The sequence below is a fragment of the Tachyglossus aculeatus genome, chromosome 23 (genome assembly GCF_015852505.1).
Source record: "Tachyglossus aculeatus isolate mTacAcu1 chromosome 23, mTacAcu1.pri, whole genome shotgun sequence".
Classification (NCBI taxonomy): domain Eukaryota; kingdom Metazoa; phylum Chordata; class Mammalia; order Monotremata; family Tachyglossidae; genus Tachyglossus; species Tachyglossus aculeatus.
Genome location: NC_052088.1, coordinates 39,922,128 through 39,946,030, shown reverse-complemented (window position 1 = coordinate 39,946,030; position 23,903 = coordinate 39,922,128). Strand labels below are relative to the sequence as shown.

At 48.5% G+C, this 23,903-nt stretch overlaps 1 protein-coding gene across 1 annotated transcript in view; it reads left to right on the top strand.

Annotated features, from left to right (window-relative positions):
• The window catches only part of IPO11 (importin 11), a 178,806-nt gene that overhangs the window by 10,118 nt on the left and 144,785 nt on the right, over positions 1-23,903 (top strand). The window contains exons 3-7 of the mRNA XM_038765718.1: positions 3,689-3,789; positions 13,777-13,849; positions 14,813-15,016; positions 21,072-21,201; positions 23,366-23,424. Coding sequence (XP_038621646.1) covers positions 3,689-3,789; positions 13,777-13,849; positions 14,813-15,016; positions 21,072-21,201; positions 23,366-23,424 — 567 coding nt within the window. The remainder of the gene's footprint in view (positions 1-3,688; positions 3,790-13,776; positions 13,850-14,812; positions 15,017-21,071; positions 21,202-23,365; positions 23,425-23,903) is intronic.

Below are 23,903 nucleotides of genomic sequence, written 5' to 3'. Positions count from 1 at the left end.
GAGACAGTCCCTACCCAATAGTGGGCTCACAGTCTAAAAGGGGGAGACAGAGAACAAAACCAAACATACTAACAGAATAAAATAAATAGAATAGATATGTACAAGTAAAATAAATAAATAGAGTAATAAATATGTACAAACATATATACAGGTGCTGTGGGGAAGGGAAGGAGGTAAGATGGGGGGATGGAGAGGGGGGAGAGGAAGGAGGGGGCTCAGTCTGGGAAGGCCTCCTGGAGGAGGTGAGCTCTCAGTAGGGCCTTGAAGGGAGGAAGAGAGCTAGCTTGGCGGAGGGGCAGAGGGATTGGGGGCATTCCAGGCCCGGGGGAGGACGTGGGCCGGGGGTCGATGGCGGGACAGGCGAGAACGAGGTACGGGGAGGAGATTAGTGGCGGAGGAGCGGAGGGTGCGGGCTGGGCTGGAGAAGGAGAGAAGGGAGGTGAGGTAGGAGGGGGTAGAATCAGAATAATCGGTTTGGACACAGGCCGTGTCCCACATGGGGCTCATAGCCTTAATCCCCATTTTACAAATGAGGAAACTGAGGCACAGTGAATTACGTGACCTGCCCAAGGTCACTCAGCAGACAAGTGGGGGAACCAGGATCAAAACCCATGTCCTCCAGACTCCGAGTCCCGTGCTCAATCAGAAGCAACTTGGCCTAGTGGCTAGACCACAGGCCTAGGAGTCAGGAGGACCTGGGTTCTAATCCCAACTCTGACACTTGTCTGTTGTGTGACCTTGGACAAGTCACTCAATTTAGTGCCTCAGTTACCTTTTCTGTAAAATGGGGATTAAGACTGTGAGCCCTATGTGGGACAGGGATTGTTTCCAACCTGGTTACCCTGCATTTACCCGAGCACTTAGTACAGTACGTGGCACATAGTAAGTGCTTAACAAATACCATCCCCCCAAAAAATGTGCCCAGGGCTCACAACGAAAACTGGGTACCTCATTATGGAGGGGCAGGGCATAGCCACCGCTCTGGAAGAAAGAGTTGCCCACTCTAGACCCTTCTCTAATAATAACTCTAGTCATCAATCAATCAATCAATCGTATTTATTGAGCGCTTACTGTGTGCAGAGCATTGTACTAAGCGCTTGGGAAGTCCAAGTTGGCAACATGTAGAGACAGTCCCTACCCAACAGTGGGCTCACAGTCTAGAAGGGGGAGACAGAGAACAAAACCAAACATATTAACAAAATAAAATAAATGGAATAGATATGTACAAGTTAAATAAATAAATAAATAGAGTAATAAATATGTACAAACATCTATACATATATACAGGTGCTGTGGGGAAGGGAAGGAGTTAAGACGGGGGGGATGGAGAGGGGGACTAAAGGGAGAGGAAGGAGGGGTTTAAGCGCTTAGTACACTGCTCTGCACACATTAAGCGCTCAATAAATACGATTGATGATGATGAGGGGGCTCAGTCTGGGAAGGCCTCCTAAGTGGTATTTGTTGAACTCTTACTGTCTGCCAAGCACTGTACTAAGCTCTGGGTCAGATAGAATACAATAACAAATACCATCATTATTGTTATTACTAGATTGGACACAGCTCCTATCGTACCTGGGGTTCACAGTCTTAAACATCATCATCATCATCATCAATCGTATTTATTGAGCACTTACTGTGTGCAGAGCACTGTACTAAGCGCTTGGGAAGTACAAATTGGCAACATATAGAGACAGTCCCTACCCAACAGTGGGCTCACAGTCTAAAAGGGAGAACAGGTACTGAATCCCCGTTTTGCAAGAGAGGAAACTGAGGCCTGGAGAAGTTAAGTGACTTGCCAAGGTCACTACACTGCAGGCAGATGTCAGAACCCAGGTTCTCCGACCCCTAGGCCCACGTTCTTTCCAGTAGGCCACACTGCTTCAAGATTGACGCCCAATTTTTTATTTCCAGCACTTCCTTTGGACACGCTCACTGGTTTCTCTCCAACGAGAAGAGCGGTCTCAGAGGGCCGAGCGGTTCTCTTTTTCTTGCAAATGGAAGTTGATCCTCCAGTGCTTTTCTGGCTCTGAACTTGGAGGATCCTTTCCGACAAGGTGTGCGGTGCTTGGGTTGAGGTGCATAGGACAGTCTGGCTCAGTGGCTCTTTAAAAGAACCGCTCTAACATATTCGTCCATCGGTCTCAGCGCCTCAGGAAACATCTGTATATATGTATATATGTTTGTACGTATTTATTACTCTTTATTTTATTTGTACATATCTATTCTATTTATTTTATTTTGTTAGTATGTTTGGTTTTGTTCTCTGTCTCCCCCTTTTAGACTGTGAGCCCACTGTTGGGTAGGGACAGTCTCTAGATGTGGCTTAGTGGCTCTTTAAAATAACCGCTCTAGCATATTCATCCATCAGTCCCAGCGCCTCAGGAAACATCTGTATATATGTATATATGTTTGTACGTATTTATTACTCTATTTATTTTACTTGTACATATCTATTCTATTTATTTTATTTTGTTAGTATGTTTGGTTTTGTTCTCTGTCTCCCCCTTTTAGACTGTGAGCCCACTGTTGGGTAGGGGCCGTCTCTAGATGTTGCCAACTTGGACTTCCCAAGCGCTTAGTACAGTGCTGTACACACAGTAAGCGCTCAATAAATACGATTGATCGATTGATTGATCTCCCCGCTCCCACCTTCCAGCACCTGCCATCTTCTTGGATGAGGCGTTTGCTCCGTCATCATAGACGAGGACGATTCCGAAGTGCTTCCGAAGTGGAGGGAAGTTCTTGAGTGCCTCTCTCTGGTTAGGCGGGATGTGAAATGTAACTCCCATGGAGTTTTCCGTGCATTTTCCATCCCTGTTGATACGATTAAATTACTTTTCCTTGCAAGGTGGACTGAGGGAAAGAGTTGGTCGAAACTTGATTTTTCAAGCGAACAGAGGAACTGAATCAAATGTGACGATGTGAGGTTTTAGTTGAATGAAAAGGGTGGCTTGACTAGGGCCTTGGGAGCCAGATTGTCAGACTTGGTTTTGCCAATTACACAAGTAAAAACAGCCAAAAATTAGAAAATTCCACCTGAAAATTATAGCAAAAAAAAATGAGAATAAAAGATGGTGTCTTAGCCTGAGCCTTCCAGTAATTAGAGAGCAAACTCTCTCAGCACCTGAATGGTGACCTAAAAAAACCAACAAAACATTAAGTTCGTTATTATTTAGGTGAATGCTACTTTAATTTTTGGTTGGCATTCTGCCCCCGCCCTGCCCAACGTACTTTATTATAAGCACTATTATTGTAAGCATTATTATTATACGTTATAGAAGCAGCATGTTACCAACTTGTACTTCCCAAGCGCTTAGTACAGTGCTCTGCACACAGTAAGCACTCAATAAATACGATTGATGGTGATGATGATGGGCTTGGGAGTCAGAGGTTCTGGGTTCCAATCCCAACTCCACCACTTGTCTACAGTGTGACTTTGGGCAAGTCACTTAACTTCTCTGTGCCTTTTATCTCAGCTATAAAACGGGGGTTGAGACTGTGAGCCCCACTTGGGACAACTGGATTACCTTGTATCTACCCCAGAGCTTAGAACAGTGCTCGGCACATAGTAAGTGCTTAACAGATACCACAGTTATTATTATTATATGCGTGTTCATGCATTCATTCAGTTGTGTTACTACTCGGCCCCATTTTTTGCCATTTTAAAAGTTTTTTGATTTCTTTACAGAATATTTTCACAAACCATGCTCTGGATGTCAATGTCAGGTGGCTGGCTGTGCTGTACTTTAAAAATGGGATCGATCGCTATTGGAGACGTGTGGCACCCCAGTAAGTATCCCACTGTACCACTTGGATTGTGACCGACGTTCGGTCTATTCCTCAGCTCGCTGAGGTGGGTTGGAAGGACTCAGTCCGTGTCGCGACTTGCCCCCTCTGTCCCAGAAGCTCCTCGTAGGCGGGTATCGTGTCTACCGACTACATCGTAGTGTCCTCTCCCAAGGTCTTAGAACAGTGCTGGGCGGGCAGGGAGCGCTTAATAAGTGCCATTCTGGTTTTTAGTAGAAGAGTTGCTGCGGAGTTCACTCTTTCAGTCGTATTGAGTGCCCGTTGCATTCCAAGCGCAGTGGGGTTGGAGAGGATGTTGTAGCATGAATATGGAAAGTGAAAGGTAGTGCAAACTGACCTCTTTTTGGGGTGAAAAAGCACAAGTAGGTTCCCCGGAACTGATGCCGCGCACCATTGACTCGTTTCCAGAAGTGAGGGGAGTGGGCAAGCAGGGGAACGAGGGTCCGCGGGCTGACCTCCCTTGGGCAGTGTCCCTCTGTGGGCTGGGCGGGAGAGCTCCTGCTGCCCAGGGGTCCTGCGGTGCCCCGGTAGAGCCTAGGTGGAGAGCAGGAGCAGCTGCCACCCAAGGCCACATTGAAACCTAGGGAGGGGGTGGGGGCCGGAGGGGCTCGAACTCGGAGCCGGCGTGAACTCGGAGCTGACATGAGCTCAGGGGCACGTGGCACTTCAGAGAGACCACCCCCCGCCCCCCTTGTAGCCTGCCAGCTCATCCGGAGACACTCGGCGGGTTGAGGCCGGGCGATCGGGAGAGACCTGGGGACTGGATGTGGCTCCGCCGAAGCAGCATGGCCTGCTGGATAGAGCGTGGTCCTAGGAGTCAGAAGGACCGCCGTTCAAATCCCGGCTCCGTCACTCGTCTGCCGTATGACCTTGGGTAAGTTACTTCACTGGGCCTCAGTGACCTATCTGCAAGATGGGGATTAAGACTGTGAGCCCTGTGGGACTGTGTCCAACCGGATTATCTGGTATCCAGTCCAGCGTTTAGAACAGTGCAGGACACATAGAGCTTAACAAATACCATCATCACCATAATAATAATGGTGGTATTTTTTAAGCGCTTACTATGTGCCAAGCGCTGGGGTGGATACAAGGTAATCAGGTTGTCCCAGGTGAGGCTCACAGTCTTAATCCCCATTTTACAGATGAGGGAAGGGAGGCACAGAGAAGTTAAGTGACTTGCCCAAGGTCAGACGTGGCGGAGTCGGGATTAGAACCCATGACCTCTGACTTCCTCTTTCCACTAAGACATGCTGTGGGGACAGACAGTTGACACCACCCCCGAAGGCAGCCCAGCCAGTCTCGTCTTGGGTCAGTCGATTATTATTAATCATGTTTATTGAGTGCTTACTATGTGCTAAAGCACTGTTCTAAGCGCTTGGGAAAGTGTAATGTAACATCACACGTATTCCATGCCCACAACGAGCTCACAGTTGAGAGGAATAAATCTGGTATTTATTGTGCAGAGTTTCTGTTTGATGTGGAGGTGGATGGGCAACCGCTGCATGTTCTTGAGGAGTAGAGACTGAATTATTATTTTTTTTTTCCTCCAGAAAAGTGGCAGAGTGAAGTAAGTAGGTGTTCTGGAGGAGTAGGGACTGAATGATTTTTTTTTTTCTCCAGAAAAGTGGCAGGGTGAAGTAAGGGCTAGAATGGGGAAAGACAGGAGACTGATGCAGTAGTGAAAATAGGAAAGGAGAAGTGTTTGGCTAGGCATTATTGAGTCTGGATAGGGAGGGAAGGGTGGAATTTAGCAATGTTGTGAAGGTGAAACAACCAGGATTGGTTGACAGATTGAATATGTGGAGTCCAAAGGCTAGGCTTTGTACGTATTTGAAATTTATTTATATTACTGTCTGCCTCTCCATCTCCTGTTTCTAACTGGTGGAATGTACCACCCAGATTGTCCAATCTCTGAGTATGAACTCCACAGGGAATATTATTACTCTGTTATTACTCTATTTATTATTACTCTTTATTTTAGTCCAAGCTCTGAGTATGAACTCCACAGGGAATATTATTACTCTATTATTACTCTATTTTACTTATGCATATTTATTCTACTTATTTTATTTTGTTAATATGTTTTGTTTTGTTGTCTGTCTCCCCCTTCTAGACAGTGAGCCCGCTGTTGGGTAGGAACCATCTCTATATGCCGCCAGCTTGTACTTCCCAAGCGCTTAGTCCAGTGCTCTGCACCCAGTAAGCGCTCAATAAATGCGATTGAATGAATGAATGAATGAATGCCTCCCCCTCTAGACTGTAAGCTCAATGTGGGCAGGGAATGTGTCTGTTTATTGTTGTATTGTAGTCTCCCAAGTGCTTGGGAGAGTACCGTACAGCAGAATTAGCAGTCACCGTTCCCTGCCCCTGGTGAGCTTACAGTCTAGAGGTGATAAGATCAGGCCTGATCTCTGACTCTCAGTGAGCTCAGTCCAAAGAGGGAGGAAGAGCAGGTATGCCCCCACTTTACAGATGAGGAACCGGAGGCCCAGGAAGGTTAAGCGACTCGCCCAAGGTCACCCAGGGAGCCAGTGGCAGAGGTGGGCCTGAAGCCCCGCTCTCCCGGCTCCTAGACTTCAGTCAGCTTGAATGCTCGTCCTTTGCTGTTTAGCCGGATAGATTCCGGCTTAAGTTTTGGAACTGGAGTCCTAGGGATTTATCTCATGATTGAAATCTGCAGCGGGGCTCAGCGGGAAAGAGCCCGGGCTTCGAAGTCAGAGGTCATGGGTTCAAATCCCAGCTCTGCCAATTGTCAGCTGTGTGACTTTGGGCAAGTCTGTAAAATCGGGATTAAGACTGTGAGCCCCCCCGCCCCGTGGGACAACCTGATCACCTTGTAACCTCCCCAGCGCTTAGAACAGTGCTTTGCACAGAGTAAGCGCTTAATAAATGCCATCATTATTATTATTATTATTATTAATAAATCTGGGTGCGTCGCCTGTATTTCAGATTCGTGTAACGGTCACCCCGTGACCAGATCCGTTCTTCCCCGTCCCAGCAGATGTCACTCCGTCCCAGGTTTTTTTTAGAAGAGTGCGTTAGGCCTTCCTCTTCTGGGCCCTTTGAACAGTGAGATTCATTCATTCGTTCATTCAGTCGTATTTATTGAGCGCTCACTGTGTGCAGAGCGCTGGACTAAGCGCTTGGGAAGTCCAAGCCGGCAACATATAGAGACGGTCCCTACCCAACGACGGGCTCGCAGCCTAGAAGGGGGAGGCAGACGACAAAACCAAACATGTAGACGGGAGTCAGAATCGCCAGAACAAATAGAATTAAAGCTATACGCACGTCATTAACAAAATAAATAGAATAGTAAATATGTACAAGTAAAATAGAGTAATAAATCTCTACAAATATATAATAATAATAATAATGATGATGGCATTTGTTAAGCGCTTACTATGTGCAAAGCACTGTTCTAAGTGCTGGGGGGGATGCAAGGTGATCAGGTTGTCCCACGTGGGGCTCACAGTCTTAATCCCCGTTTTACAGATGAGGTAACTGAGGCGCAGAGAAGTGAAGTGACTTGCCCAAGGTCACACAGCAGACACGTGGAGGAGCTGGGATTCGAACCCATGACCTCTGACTCCAAAGCCCGGGCTCTTTTCAATGAGCCACGCTGCTTTTCTCTATATATACATATATATATATGTGTGTGTGTGTACAAGTGCTGTGGGGAGGGGAAGGAGGTAGGGCGGGGGGGATGGGGAGGAGGAGATTCATTCAATCGTGTTCAATCAATCAATCGTATTTATTGAGCGCTTACTGTGTGCAGAGCACTGTACTAAGTGCTTGGGAAGTACAAGTTAGCAACATATAGAGACAGTCCCTACCCAACAGTGGGCTCACAGTCTAGAAGGGGGAGACAGAGAACAATCAATCAATCAATCAATCAATCGTATTTATTGAGCGCTTACTATGTGCAGAGCACTGTACTAAGCGCTTGGGAAGTACAAATTGGCAACACATAGAGACAGTCCCTACCCAACAGTGGGCTCACAGTCTAAAAGGGGGAGACAGAGAACAAAACCAAACATACCAACAAAATAAAATAAATAGGATAGATATGTACAAGTAAAATAAATACATAAATAGAGTAATAAATATGTACAACCATATATACATATATACAGGTGCTGTGGGGAAGGGAAGGAGGTAAGATGGGGGGATGGAGAGGGGGACGGGGGGGAGAGGAAGGAAGGGGCTCAGTCTGGGAAGGCCTCCTGGAGGAGGTGAGCTCTCAGCAGGGCCTTGAAGGGAGGAAGAGAGCTAGAACGTATTAACACAATAAAATAAATAGAATCATACGATTGAATGAATGAGAGGATAAAGGGGGCTCATTCTGGGCAGGCCTCCAGGAGGAGGTGAGCTCTCAGTTGGGCTTTGAAGGGTGGAAGAGAGCTAGCTTGGTGGATGTGTGGATGGAGGGCATTCCTGGTCAGGGGAAGGACGTGGGCCGGGGGTCGACAGCGGGACGGGCGAGAATGAGGTACGGTGAGGAGGTGAGCGGCAGAGGAGCGGAGGGTGCGGGCTGGGCTGGAGAAGGACAGAAGGGAGGTGAGGTAGGAGGGGGCGAGGGGATGGACAGCTCTGAAGCCGAGAGTGAGGAGTTTTTGCTTGATTGGTAGGTTGACAGGCAGCCACTGGAGATTTTTGAGGAGGGGAGTAGCATGCCCAGAGCGTTTCTGCACAGAGATGATCCGGGCAGCAGATTGAAGTATAAAGTGGAGAGAGACAGGAGGATCGGTTTATTAGGAGAAGCAGTGTGGCTCAATGGAACAAGTGCGGGCTTTGGAGTCAGAGGTCATGGGTTCAAATCCCTGCTCCGCCAATTGTCAGCTGTGTGACTTTGGGCAAGTCACTTAACTTCTCCGGGCCTCAGTTACCTCATCTGTAAAACGGGGATTAAGACTGTGAGCCCGCCATGGGACAACCTGATCACTCTGTAACCTTCCCAGCGCTTAGAACAGTGCTTTGCACGTAGTAAGCGCTTAATAAATGCCATCATTATTATTATTATTATTAAAGCCCCACTTATGCGATTCAGCATCTCCGGGTGAAACAATTAGACTCCCCTGAAGACTCCCCCTTCTAGACTGTGAGCCCACTGTTGGGTAGGGACCGTCTCTACATGTTGCCAACTTGTACTTCCCAAGCGCTTAGTCCAGTGCTCTGCACACAGTAAGCGCTCAATAAATACGATCGAATGACTGAATGATGGAAAGGGTCGTTCTAAAGTAGAGATCGGCAGTTCCGCTGAAGCGTCGCCGGGCCCCTCCTTCTAGCACTTGCTTTTACTATTGTGCCTTATCTGGTTCCACTGTGGCTCCTATTTGGACTATCCCGGGCTGGGCCACGGGAGAACTTTTCTAGGGCCGAGACGGAGCTCCGGGGCTAGGTCTGTGTCGGATTCAGAAGCCGCGTGGCTTCGTGGAAGGAGAGCCCACCTCCTCCAGGAGGCCTTCCCAGACTGAGCCCCTTCCTTCCTCTCCGTCGTCCCCCTCTCCATCCCCCCCATCTTTCCCTCCTTCCCTTCCCCACAGCACCTGTATATATGTATATATGTTTGTACATATTTTTTACTCTATTTATTTATTTTATTTGTACATATCTATTCTATTTATTTTATTTTGTTAGTATGTTTGGTTTTGTTCTCTGTCTCCCCCTTTTAGACTGTGAGCCCACTGTTGGGTAGGGGCTGTCTCTATATGTTGCCAATTTGTACTTCCCAAGCACTTAGTACAGTGCTCTGCACATAGTAAGCGCTCAATAAATACGATTGATGATGATGATGATGATTACTTTATGTATTTATTTATTTTACTTGTACATATCTATTCTATTGATTTTATTTTGTTAGTATGTTTGGTTTTGTTCTCTGTCTCCCCCTTTTAGACTGTGAGCCCGCTGTTGGCTAGGGACTGTCTCTATATGTTGCCAACTTGGACTTCCCAAGCGCTTAGTACAGCGCTCTGCACACAGTAAGCGCTCAATAAATACGATATTGATTGAGTGCGGGTTTGGGAGTCAGAGGTCGTGGGTTCTAATCCCGACTCCACAGTTTATCTGCTGTGTGACCTTGGGCAAGCCACTTCTCTGTGCCTCAGCTAACCTCATCTGTAAAATGGGGATTAAGAGGGAGCCCCATGTGAGATAACCTGATGACCTTTTTTTATTTATCTTTTATTTATTTATTTTTTATTTATTTATCCTATTTATTTTATTTTGTTGGTATGTTTGGTTCTGTTCTCTGTCTCCCCCTTTTAGACTGTGAGCCCACTGTTGGGTAGGGACCGTCTCTATACGTTGCCAGCTTGTACTTCCCAACCGCTTAGTACAGTGCTCTGCACATAGTAAGCGCTCAATAAATGCGATTGATTGATTGATTGATTGACCTTGCCAGCGCTTAGAGCAGTGCTTGGCACATAGTAAGCGCTTAACAGATGCCATTATTATTATTATTCTTTGTTGTCCCAGTGGATGGGACGGGCTACGCTGGGGTCCGAACACCCTGTCGCATCCACAGCCCACAGGAGCTCAAAGCTGGTGGGTGGCACCTCAGGATTGTCAGCTCTGCTCCGGTCACGTCCGTTCAAGGTGGTGGTTCCCCTCACCCAGCCACCCTGATTCCCATATTCACTGTCAAGCGCTTAGTACAGTGCTCTGCACACAGTAAGCGCTCAATAAATACGACTGATTGATTGGCCCGCAATCCACTTCTCTCCTCCTGTGAGTAGCCTCAGTGCTGGACTGCCTCTCCGTTGTTGGTATCTGGGATTCCCTGAGTTTTGGACTGACAACCCCCGTAAAGTCACTCTTTCTCTACTTTTGTAGAACCTCTGTTCTTCCAACATAAAGGGTCAGCCGCAATATACTGTAATGGGGCTTTTTTTTAAGTTTGTTTAATAATTAAATATTTGTTAAGCGCTTATTATGTGCCAGGCTGTACTGAGTGCTGGAGTAGATGTAAAATAATCAGGTTGGATACAGTCCATTTCCCTCGTGGGGTTCACAGTCATCATCATCATCAGTCGTATTTATTGAGCGCTTACTGTGTGCAGAGCACCGTACTAAGCGCTTGGGAAGTACAAGTTGGCAACACATAGAGACAGTCCCTACCCAACAGTGGGCTCACAGTCTAAAAGGGGGAGACAAAACCAGACATACTAACAAAATAAAATAGAATAGATATGTACAAGAAAAATAAATAAATAAATAGAGTAATAAATATGTACAAACATATATACATATATACAGGTGCTGTGGGGAAGGTGATCACAGTCCTGATCCCTGTTTTACAGGTGAGGTAACTGAGGCACAGATTAGTAAAGTAATTTGCCCAAGGTCACCCAGCAAAGTGGCCGAGTTGGAATTAGAACCCAGATCCTTGTGTCTCCCAGGCGCATGCTCTTTCCCCTAGGCCACGCCGCTTCTCTGTTAAACTAAATCCTTTTTCCAGGTGCCATTTAAATGAGCGCCATTAGAGAGTCAGATTTATTTCAAGTGAGCAGATGTATAAATCTAAGAATAGTACATTGAAAAAGAATTAGAGCATCTCATCATTAGGCCCACCTTCATTTTTCAACAGCGCCGAGCTCCCCGAAAATTGGATTGTCAGCGGTTCTCTCCTTGAGCCCACTGTTGGGTAGGGACTGTCTCTATATGTTGCCGATTTGTACTTCCCGAGCGCTTAGTACAGTGCTCTGCACATAGTAAGCGCTCAATAAATACGATTGATGATGATCACCTCAGTCCGCAGCCCAGCCTCGCTGCTCCCCAAACCTTCCCCTCCGCGGCCCCCTGCCGCCTCCGACAGTTAGCCTGAGCTGTTGACTTGCGGTGTGGGCCAACCTCAGGGAAGTTCTTGCCTCAGTGGCCTTTTGGCAGACCACAGGAACCAAACACACGGCGGGTAGAGGGTTTGACAAGCAGCAGCTCCAAGAGATTTAATAATACCACTGATAATAATAATAATAATAATAATAATAATAATAATAATAATAATAACATTTGTTAAGCGCTTACTATGTGCCAGGCACTGTTCTAAATGCTGGGGTAGATACAAGGTAAAAGTCCCTGTCCCACATGGGGCTCACAGCCTTAACCCCCATTTTACATCTGAGGCAACTGAGGCCCAGAGAAATGAAGTGACTGGCCCAGGGTCACACAGCAGACAAGTGGCAGAGCCGTGATTAGAACCCACGACCTTCCAAATCCCAGGCCTTTGCGCTATCCACTGCTTCACGACCTCGAAGAGACTCGCAAATGTCCTTCTGGGAAATACCGGGGAGGGGAGGAGCAGGGGTGTTGGCGCCAGGAGAGAAAGCTGGATAATAATAATAATAATGATGGCATTTATTAAGCGCTTACTATGTGCAAGGCACTGTTCTAAGTGCTGGGGAGGTTACAAGGTGATCAGGTTCATTCATTCATTCATTCAGTCGTATTTATTGAGCGCTTACTGTGTGCAGAGCACTGTACTAAGCGCTTGGGAAGTCCAAGTTGGCAACATATAGAGACGGTCCCTACCCAACAGTGGGCTCACAGTCTGGAAGGGGGAGTCTTCAGGGGAGTCTAATTCAGGGGAGAGAATATATACATATATGTTTGTACGTATCTATTACTCTATTTTATTTGTACATATTTATTCTATTTATTTTATTTTGCTAATATGTTTTGTTTTGTTCGCTGTCTCCCCCTTCTAGACTGTGAGCCCACTGTTGGGCAGGGACCATCTCTATATGTTGCCAACTTGTACTTCCCAAGCGCTTAGTACAGTGCTCTGCACACAGTAAGCGCTCAATAAATACGATTGAATGAATGAATCTACCCCAGTGCTTAGGCCAGAGCCTGGCACATAGTAAGCACCTAGTGAGTAACTTAAAAAAAATTGAGGGCACACATATGGTGGCAGGTAGGTGTGAGGGAGCACTACAGTGTAAGTTTTCCTTACTGCTGGGGTCTTGGCATACTGGGGTTTTTTCTTTTGGTGTTTTTGCATTTTTGAGTTTTCCCGCGTGGTGAAGCTCCCTAAGGCAGGAGAAGTCAGTTAAATTAGAAGCACCATGGCCTTGACTGTGAGTCAGGAGACCTGCCCTCCGATCCCTGCTCCATCACTTGCTTGCTATGTGACCCCACTTTCATTCATTCAATCACATTTATTGAGTGCTTACTGTGTGCAGAACACTATACTAAGCACTTGGGAAGTACAAGTTGGCAACATAAAGAGACGATCCCTACCCAACAACGGGCTCACAGTCTAGAAGGGGGAGACAGACAACAAAACAAAACATATTAACAAAGTAAAATAAATAGAATAGTAAATATGTACAAATAAATAGAGTAATAAATCTGTACAAACATAGATACAGGTGTTGTGGGGAGGGGAAGGAGGTAGGGTCGCGGGGAGGGGGAGAGGAAGGAGGGGGCTCAGTGTGGGAAGGCCTCCTGGAGGAGGTGAGCTCTCAGTAGGGATTTGAAGGGAGGAAGAGAGCTAGCTTGGCGTTTGTGCGGAGGGAGGGCATTTCGGGCCGCAGGGAGGACGTGGGCCGGGGGTCAACGGCGGGACAGGCGAGAACGAGGCCCGGTGAGGAGATTAGCGGCGGAGGAGCGGAGGGTGCGGGCTGGGCTGGAGAAGGAGAGAAGGGAGGTGGGGTAGGAGGGGCGTGAGGTGATATACAGCCTTGAAGCCGAGAGTGAGGAGTTTTTGCCTGATGCACTTAACTCAGTGCCTGAGTTTCCCCTTCTCTAAAATGGGGTTCCGTTCTCCCTCCCCTTTAGACTGAGAATCCTTTGCAGGGCAGGAACTACGTCTGATGTGATTGCGTTGGATCAACCCCAGTGCCTGACATCCACAGTCAGTTCCGAACAAATACTACAGTGCTTGTCATTAATAATAATGACTAATCTGTGAATTGTAGTAACGGGATGGATTTGTGAATAATTAAGCCGTGTCTCCTCTCTTTCTAGTGCGATCTCAGAGGAGGAGAAATCCACCCTGCGAGCCGGGCTGATCACCAACTTCAACGAGCCAGTCAATCAGGTGAGGGCAGACAGGAATTTTGAGGGAGCAATTCTTTTCCTTTAGCAGGCACTCTGGAAGGGGTGGAATCGGTGTCTTTCCATCAAAATGAAGGTTTTACAGAATGAGGTGCTCTTAAAAGGAGCTCTGAAGGGTCTATTCCGCCCACGCTGGCAGGAGTATTAAGATTTTATCAGCGAGAAACACAGTGTAACTGAGGTCCGGCGTTAATGTGTCAAAAGTGACAATCCCTTTGTGATCTAATTCTCAGAAAATGCCCAAAGATAGAGTGTTGGTGGGTCGTATCGGCTTACCTTGGAGGCTCAAGTCAGCTTTGAAGCCCTGGCTTCTCCTCAGCGCAGCTTCCTCGGTTGCTCGCGGATGACTGAATTTTGCCCTGAAGCTCATTTCTCTGGTTTGAGTGTCACTTTACAGCTTCCGTGTTGGCAGACCCATCTGCTTGCCTACCCTAGGGTCTGAGATCTGGGAACCTGGTGGGGTTGTGGGTTGGGACACGGAAGTGTGGAGGCTGTGGGGTCCCTTGAGGGAGGCTTGCAGGATGAAGACGCGCGCGCACCCCTGGCCATCTTGGAATTTCCCGTCCTTTAGTCGGACCTTGGGACAAGTGGCAAGATCTGGAAGGTTCTGGAAAGATGGTTTGGATCTTCAGGCTGAACCGGCAGGGATCCGGGTTGCGGGAGGGTCCAGCAGTAGTCCGCTTTGTCAATCAGTCAATGGTATTTACTGAGCACTTACTGTACTAAGCAATTGGGAGAGCACACGGGAGCGCCGGTAGACTCGTTCCCTGCCCACGATGAGCTTATATCCTAGAGATGGAGACAGACATCAACGCAAATAACATATAGCCATGTCCATAAAGGGTGTGGGTCTGAGGGCGGGGTGAATACCGAATGCGCCATCCACGCCGAAGCGTCGTCCCGCTTTCAGACTCCACTGAGCACCAGACGTCTGTTTCCTCTGCAGATTGCTACCCAGATTGCCGTGTTGATCGCCAAAGTAGCCAGATTGGATTGCCCCCGGCAGTGGCCTGAGCTTATACCCACGCTGATAGAGTCCGTGAAAGTCCAAGAAGATCTTCGCCAGCACAGGGCGTTGCTTACATTCTACCATGTTACCAAGACCCTGGCATCCAAACGGCTCGCCGCAGATAGAAAACTGTTTTACGACGTAAGTGACCCACATAAGTGTGCAAGGGGGGTTGTGGGTGTGTTTGCATCTAGACGTCTGATGGATCGAGAACATTAAAGGAGCATTGGTATTTTCTGAGGGTGGAGCACCGTACGGACGTTTGGAAGAGCACGATAGAGTTAGTAAGCACAATCCCTGCCCTGAAGGAGCGAACAGTCTAGTAGGGGAGATGGACACTAACCTAACATAGAGAAGGGGGAGGAAGGAAAGGTAGAAATGTACACGAACCGGTGACAGACAACAGACTTTGTTAGTCGACATGTGCAGAAAAGCTACCGGTGGGGGTGAATACACAGGTGCGTACGTGACGCAAACGTGCTGAGGAAAATCCTCACCTGGAATTTGGTTGATCCGGGTGGGAAGTTTTGGAGTGTGATCCTGGGCCCTAAGTGCCTGCTGGGAATCCTGGGATATCCTGGCATATATGTCGCCAACTTGTACTTCCCAAGCGCTTAGTACAGTGCTCTGCACACAGTAACCGCTCAATAAATACGACTGAATGAATGAATGAATGAATGATATCGTCTGAAGTAGATGGTCAGGGTCAGCCATCGGATGCTCTAGAAATACTGGTGCGCTCTGTAGGGAAAGTGGCAGTGAGGAAGAGGCTAAAGTGGAAGAACCTCCAAAGTGCATTTTGAAAAAGTTGTATGTGTCCCTGACAAGGTTCGAGGAAGGCTAATTTATTCCTTGGGCGGCTGCTCGTCCATCGGAGGAGGGGAGTCGTTCTCTGGACTTCTGTTTGTAGGGAGTTAGGGTGTGTTGTAGGCGGAGCGGTTATTTTTTTGAGCACAGTGAGGAGGTAAATGGCTACGGGCACCATATTCAGCTTTGATTTGTGTCTCAGCTTGGAGCCCTGAGCTATCGGAGCCTCCTGCCATCTCTTTCAATCAATCAATCAATCAATCAATCGTATTTATTGAGCGCTTACTGTGTGCAGAGCACTGTACTAAGCGTTTGGGAAGTACAAGTTGGCAACATATAGAGACAGTCCCTACCCAACAGTGGGCTCACAGTCTAAAAGTCTTTCACCTCCTGGCTGTTCCCACTCATCTGCCCCGGGCTATTCCCTGACTCCCAGGGTGTCCCAGCGTAGGCCTGTGTGTGAAGACTGTTCTGAAGAGCAAGTTGAGCAAATGTTGCTTTGATTCTTTACAGTTGGGGGGGAAATGTATTTGTTTTTCTGTTTTCCCTTCAGTTAATGCCTGTGGTTCTGCCACACTTGGTTTTTGTTTTAAAAGCATCCCGGCGGAGTCCAGTTAGCTAACACGGGGACAAAAGGACGTACGGGTTTTTCTGGTTCTAAGAAAAGTCTGAATCTCTTTCTTTACTACGCGTTTCCCCGGTACAAATTGAGTTGCACAGTGAATTCCCATACGGATGCTAAACTCCCCAGTGGGTGACCGGGATTTGACATAAAGGAGAATTCAAATCGGCAGTATGGTCTCCGCCCAAATCTTAAGATACACTGTGCTGATGTACAATCCAAAATTTCATCCCACCCCAGCTGGAAAATATTAAATCTAGGCCAACAACTGGAGTAGATCTGATTATATTCTAGGCCAAAGGCTGTTCCCAGAGGGCTGGCCTTTTTCAGGACTCGCTTCTCTGCTAGGTGTAAGGGGAGAGCTCCCCTCCGCAGCGGGAGGCTGGCTGGTTTTTGTGAAGAAACTTTATGTTGAGAAACTAGAAATAGAAATTAGTCTTTTTATTCATATTTATTGAGCGCTTACCGTGTATTAAGCGCTTAAAAGTCTTTGAGGATTAGGGTTTTGGATGACATCTCAAGCCTCACAAGTTGGATGTGTGTACCAACTCTGTTATATTGTGCTCTCCCAAGTGCTTAGTACAGTGCTCTGCACGCAGTAGGCACTTAATAAATACCACTGATTGATTTGACCTTCAGCATCACTGTCCCGAGTCTTGGAGAGAATCGGCAAAAATGAGCGAATGTGGTAGTTGGAGCAGGCGCAACTGCCTTTTGTACAAATGATTTCCCAGTAATAATAATAATGATGATGGCATTTATTAAGCGCTTACTATGTGCAAAGCACTGTTCTAAACGCTGGGGAGGTTACAAGGTGAGCAGGTTGTCCCACAGTTTTAATCCCCATTTTACAGATGAGGGAACTGAGGCACAGAGAAGTTAAGTGCCTTGCCCAAAGTCACCCAGCTGACAAGGGGTGGAGCCGGGATTTGAACCCGTGATGCCTGACTCCAAAGCCCGGGCTCTTTCCACTGCTTCTCACTTACACGGGGCTTGTAATCAGCCTCTTTTCTTGGGAGAAATCACACCTTGTTTCGCTGAGCATTTCAAGCGTTCCTCTGACGAGCTTTGTAACCTCCCCAGCACTTAGAACAGTGCTTTGCACATAGTAAGCACTTAATAAATGCTATTATTATTATTATTATTATGTCAGAAATCAAGCAGCAGGGTTAAGGAGACTGGCCCCAGAGGAGTCTAGAAGCAACCAGGTGGGAGCACCATCTCCCTTCTGAGCCGTCAGTGGCCGGAAGGGCAAGGCCCAGAAGCCAGCTCCCGGGCTCCGAAAATCCAAGGTTACATCCTTTGGATGGCCATCGGACACGGCCTGGACCACAGGCCACCAGCTACCTTTTAAGTGGGTCTGGCAGCTCTCCTGGCTTCAGATTGCTAACTCGCTTTGGGAAACCGAAGATCAGAAAGAGGGCGGTTGTCGACGGAGAAACATCAGCGGGGCAGTGGCGCCGTCATTCCCGGGCAGGGACAAAAAGGCCGGCGAGAGAGAAGGGAGCCAAAGTCCCCGAGAGAAGCCGAAGGGGCAAGCCAGCTCTCCGGGAGCTCTGTCACACCAGATCCATCAATCAGTATATTTATCGAACACTTTCTGCGTGCAGAGCACTTGGGAGAGTACGGTACACCAGAAACAGCGGACACTTTCCCTGCCCATAATGAGCTTACAGCATAGAAGGGGAGACTGACATTAATGTGAATGGGGAAAGACCATTGTCCCCAGGCGAATAACAGTTTGGGGCAAGAATTCTGCTTTTCAAACAGTCAGATTTTACATTTTAACCTGACTGTGTTTGACCCAGTAGCATGCGCAGCTGCTGGCCTTCCCTCAGGACTTCGCTGCTCAAGCCTGGTCTGTGGCCCTGAGGCCCCAAAGGACAAGGATCAGCGGCATCCATACTGGCCAAGGGCTGCCTGAAAGCTTCTCCTGACTCTAGTGGGACCCCACCTCTGAGGATGTAGCTAGCAGGACCTTGCTTTTTGCCCCTAATAATAATAATGTTGATATTTGTTAAGCGCTTATTATGTGCCAAGCACTATGCTAAGCGATGGGGTAGATACAAGGTGATCAGGTTGTCCCACGTGGGGCTCACAGTCTTAATCTGTAAAATGGGGATTAAGACTGTGAGCCCCATGTGGGACAACCTGATCACCTTGTATCCCCCCAGTGCTTCGAACAGTGCTTTGCACATAGTAAGCGCTTAACAAATACCATCGTTATTATTATTATCATTAACCCCTATTTTACAGATGAGGTAACTGAGGCGCAGAGAAGTTAAATGATTTGCCCAAGGTCACAGCTGACAAGCGGCATAGCCAGGATTAGAACCCATGACCTCCAACTCCCAAGCCTGTGATCTTTCCACTGAGCCACGCTGCTTCTACCCACGGCGCACCCTTAATACCTCAAACTCCTTCCCTCCATCCCTTTATTATTGGATCCTTTGCCCCCAACATTGGCATCGAGTTGGCAGGTGGAGTACTCCAGTTCTGTGGGAGATGCAGAAACTAAGAGCCCAATCCAGGCTCTCTCCCTGCCTTGGCAGGTGGCCGGGTAAGTCTCCTAGGCGTCCACTCTGCCCCCAAACACCTCAGAGATTCCTTTCTTTGTCTGGGACTGCGATGAAGGGTAGAGTTTTGTTCTTAAGGTCGTTTCCTTGCTGGGGAAGCAGGATTCTCATCCCAGAATGGTCCATGAAGGGATGGCCAAGAGTCTCAGCCAGAGCCACCAGCAGTCAGGGCATGAGCTCTGTAGGGGCAGGTATGATGGGTCCCTGGGTGGCGACGGACGGGAGGGGGATTCATTGCCTTTTGGATCCTACCAGGCTGCCGGCGGGCTCTGCCTGGGCTCGCCCCTGCTGAGCGCGATTCTGAATTGGGAGATTTGGCTCTCCAAACCTGCAGACAAGAGGGTGAGCGGTGATGGGGGCAGGAAGGAGAGAGCGGCACGGGAACTGGGGGTGGGAAGTAAACTGACCAGTACTGCACAAGGCCCCCAGTTCCACCAGATTTCAGCTTCTAGCCTGCTACTCCCGTGGGAGTCATTGATGAAGATGTAGGGCTAACGACAATAAGAGCACTTCTGAATTTCTCCGAGAATCCCACTGCTGCCCGCCAGCGATCGCCGCTCAGACCATCTGGGGTGGCACGGTGGGTAATGAGACTAATGAAAACAGAAGCAGCGCCGTGTCCAAGGCCCTTTATCCCACCGGAGCCTCCAGGCACGTGTCGGCTCACACAGCCGCCCCCTCCCCACTGTTTGGTCTTAGGTTCCTCCAGGAGGAAGGACTCTCGGTCAGCTTTCACGGGTTGTTGAGCCTTCCTGATCAAGAGCATCCATTTCCCCACTTGACCTTCAGGAGTTGGTCTGTTCACGGCGTGTTTTCCAGTTCCTTTCCCACCCCACGCAGCGCTGGCCCCTTCCTCAGCACTCACTTCTGTAAGGTCTTCATTTCTTTCAACTGTTAAAGCACCAGGCTGCCGGCAGACAGAGGTCTCTGGGGCTCCTCAGCATCCCCGTTGGTCGCGTCAGTGGTTTTAGGTGTCCCAGCCGTGCGCTCTCACCCGCGAGTCTGTTGCTTTCCGTAGCCTTTCCTTCTCTCCTTCCATCTGGGCCCAAGGGCTGCCCTCCTCTCAGTTCATCGTCCACACCGGATAACGGGTGGGCAGGGTGGTGCTGCCAGGCTCTGCCTGGACCCCTGGGCTGGCTCTCGGGGGGTGCCTGGGCTCCTGAGGGGGCTTGGGGTGGCTGGTGTTTCAGATTTGGAGTTATGGAGGAGAGGCCAGCTCCTCAGCCGCCGAATCTGGCTGACCTCCTCCGCGCCTGGCCCGAGGACTTCTGGATGCTTGAGGCGGTGAGGACTTTAATCCATAAAGAAAATCACGGCCCTATCCTGGGTGGATTAGAACCCCGGTCTCTGGAACAGCTTGTCCTGCCGTGGCCCACTCGCCTGGGCGTTTCCGGGGCTGTGTCCCACTAGCCGAGTCCCATTTCCAACCTCTTACTGCCCTGGAGCCTCCAGAATTGCCCTAGGGGAGTGGCAGGGCAGAGCTAGAACCTCCACTGAGGACCCCATTTACAGTTGATGCCCAGATGCCCCAAGTAGTTTGGCCCCGTCCCCATCTTTGCTGATTGGAGTTGGTACAGCGGGGGATGACAGCGCCTAGTCCGGCCCCTCCAGACATCAGGATTCGTTTCTGGTACAGGCCTAGGGCAGCTGGGCTTCGGGCTCTGGAATGAGTGAGGTTTCCTGGCTGGGCCGAAGCACCTTCCCTGGAAGTACGATCATCCCTTGTTATGTTGCCAATTTGTACTTCCCAAGCGCTTAGTACAGTGCTCTGCACACAGTAAGCGCTCAATAAATACGATTGATGATGATGATGATGATCTCCTCATTTGGACTTCAGCATCGCCAAGGCTAGGTTAGCACCTCTGAAACGTGTTGTGCATTTGGCACTGTCTTACTTTGAACATACCAACAGCATCACTCAGAGAAGTATATTGACAGTCATTGTTTACCGAGGGTACGTTCCGTGTCCCATTTTATCGGAAGCGTGCTTTTGGTATGCCATATGCTTTCTCTAGATGATGCACTCCCTGTGGACAGGGATCGCGTATTCCAGCTCCTGATTGTATTGTATTTTCTCAAGCGTTCAGCACAATGCTCCGCTCCCAGTAAGGGCTTAATAAATACCAGTGATGGATTGTTCGATTTCTGCAGTCTAACGTTGAATGAGTAAAGCCTTGATTTTTCTTTGCAGTTAGCATCTGGCATTTATAGTTTTGCCTGCTCCCTGTGGAATCATCACACTGATACATTCCTGCAACAGAATCCCAGAGATGGAGCTGCTCTTCTGAATTCACTGGAAAGGACCCTGCTCTCCCTAAAAGGTTGTGTTGACCAGACTTTCCATCGCTGGGGGAGGGGGTGGGCTGGAGAGGTGATAATAATAATAATGGCATTTGTTAAGCGCTTACTATGTGCAAAGCAATCGTATTTATTGAGCACTTACTGTGTGAAAAGTACTGTACTAAGCACTTGGGAAGTACAAGTTGGCAACATATAGAGACAGTCCCTACCCAGCAGTGGGCTCACAGTCTAAGAGGGGGAGATGGAAAACAAAACATATTAACAAAAGAAAGCCACCACTTTGGGTGTTTCCAGCTCTGCCTGGAACCCTCTGGTCTGGTCAGACACCTGGGGTGAGCGGGAATGCGAGTCTGGTTCTCAAAGCGGGGTGGGTGCTAAGGAGGTGTGTTTGGTCGGGAGACCCTCGCGGGAAGCCCCCCCACATTTTACATGCTGTGCCCGGGCAGCAGGGTGAGGTCGTCACATATCTTTGACTCCCTGTGGCCCGGTGGCCTTCAGGTGATTTTCCTCAAGATTAGGGCAGGACGTGACCATTTGTATCCATGCCACCTGTGGGAGATGCCCCTTCTCGGTAGAATTCGTGTGGTAGAGTGGTCAGCGTTTGGGAAAGCCGCTCCAGCTGAGGAAGAGATCCTCAGTCTTGAGGGCCTCTCAGGCTTGGGGTAGAATACCCATTTCAGGCTTCCGTTCTGCTCATCGGGCCATTCCAATGACTTCTAATGTTTTAAACCATTCCTTTTTCTGAATGGGAGATGGCTGGCCAGGCCACCCTGGTGACGGGGAAGGGCCACTGAGAAAGGTCCTTTGATTTGAAGGACTGTTTATATATATATTTATTACTCTATTTATTCATTACTCTATTTATTTATTTATTTTACTAGTACATATCTATTCTATTTATTTATTTATTCTATTTATTCTATCTTTTTTATTTATTTTATTTTGTTAGTATGCTTGGTTTTGTTCTCTGTCTCCCACTTTTAGACTGTGAGCCCACTGTTGGGTACGGACTGTCTCTATATGTTGCCAATTTGTACTTCCCAAGCGCTTAGTACAGTGCTCTGCACATAGTAAGCACTCAATAAATACAATTGATGATGATGATGACTGCCCCTAATGGCTCTTATCTGAAAAGAAACAGGTTTTTCTGGTCATCTCTTCATCCCCTCAGAAGCCGCTTGTGTTTCATGGCCTTATGCTAAAGTTTGGCCTTAGATCTCCAGACTGGAGACCGTTGCTGCGTATGGACTGACCTCAGAAGTGTTTTTCTCCACCTGCCCCCAGCCTTTGTCTAGCCAATACTTGGAGTACTTGGAGCTCCTTGCTCCAGAGGCTTACGGTAGCCCTGCTTCAGCCCCTGTTCAGAGGGGTGCCGCCTTTTGCCTGGTAGGTGGGAAAGAGCAGTGTTTTATCCCATGCTGCTCCCAGCCCCGGCATGGTCTGCCTGGATGAGGGGCCAGCCGGCTCCTTGTGCACGGGTCTTGGCCTGACCCATGATCCTTGGGGTTGGAAGCATCTTCTTGGTTTGGGCCAACATCATGCCATGCCTAACATATTCAGTTCTGCTCCAGCTCCCTCCCCCAGTTCTGTTCCTGGAAAACCCATGTGTGGGAAATACATCATTCTAGAAACCATCGATACAGTGGGAATTAATGGGGCAGGGGTTAGCAGCTCAAAGTTACCACTGGGACGACTCTTGCTGGTACAAATACTTACATTACTCTGTATTATGAGTGAATTAATGCCCGTCCCCGCGATCGTTGTTGTGAAGAACTTTTCCCTGGGCAAAAACGGCTATTTGTTCAGGGATCTGAAACCACCCCCAGAACATTCAGTATCCAAAATGTGTTGCTGTGGAAACCTGCAGCCTGCATTAACTGGCTCTGCCTGGGATTGTCAGTAGCTGAAGAGTTTAGGGCTCCATTTCCTGTGCAAATAGGGAGCAGTTGAGTAAACCACTGCTCCCCCAACCCCCACTAAAACTTGACATTTAGGACCGTAATTGATTTCATAGTAGGGAGCGGCATTATTGCTGCTGAGTTAGCTGTAGGGTGACGTCTTAGGGCCTGTCTCCCTGCCACTGGGTTATTTGGACCTGGAAAGGGCATTGATCGTGGCTTTTTTTGTGGCGAAGGGGCACGAAGAAATGATAAAATGCCAGTAATGCCCGCTTGTATCTTTCAGTGCTTCGTAAATTAACCGTTCATGGGTTTGTGGAGCCTCACAAGAACATGGAAGTGATGGTAAGTGATTCAAAACCTTTCTTCTGAGCTATTTGTTGCATTTGGAATATCCTTTCATGTGTTTTCAATTCCTGGGCAACTCTTTGGCATCCCGAAAGAGATTTTCCCTTGGGGGACTCCACCTCTTCAGCTGATGTGGAGAAGCAGTAGTGGGCTGTGTCACTTCGGCAGCTGACTGCGCGGAGAGGCTGTCTGGACAGCGTTCCGAGCAGTCTCAGCTTTGAGGACCCACTTGGGATTACCCAGGCTGCTGGGAGAACATTGATAATGGGTGCAGTTCCGCCCCCTTTCCCCGCTTCCTCCAACTGTGATGTGCAGATGATGCCCATGATGGTACTGATGGGCCATTGAAAATGGTCTCCCCGGGGGTACTGTCCATGCTTCCAGCAGGACATGCCACACCTGTTCATGAGAGGCTGCACCCATCCCATTGCTGCCATTGGGCACTGTTCCCACTGCTTATAGGGAAGCCGTTATCT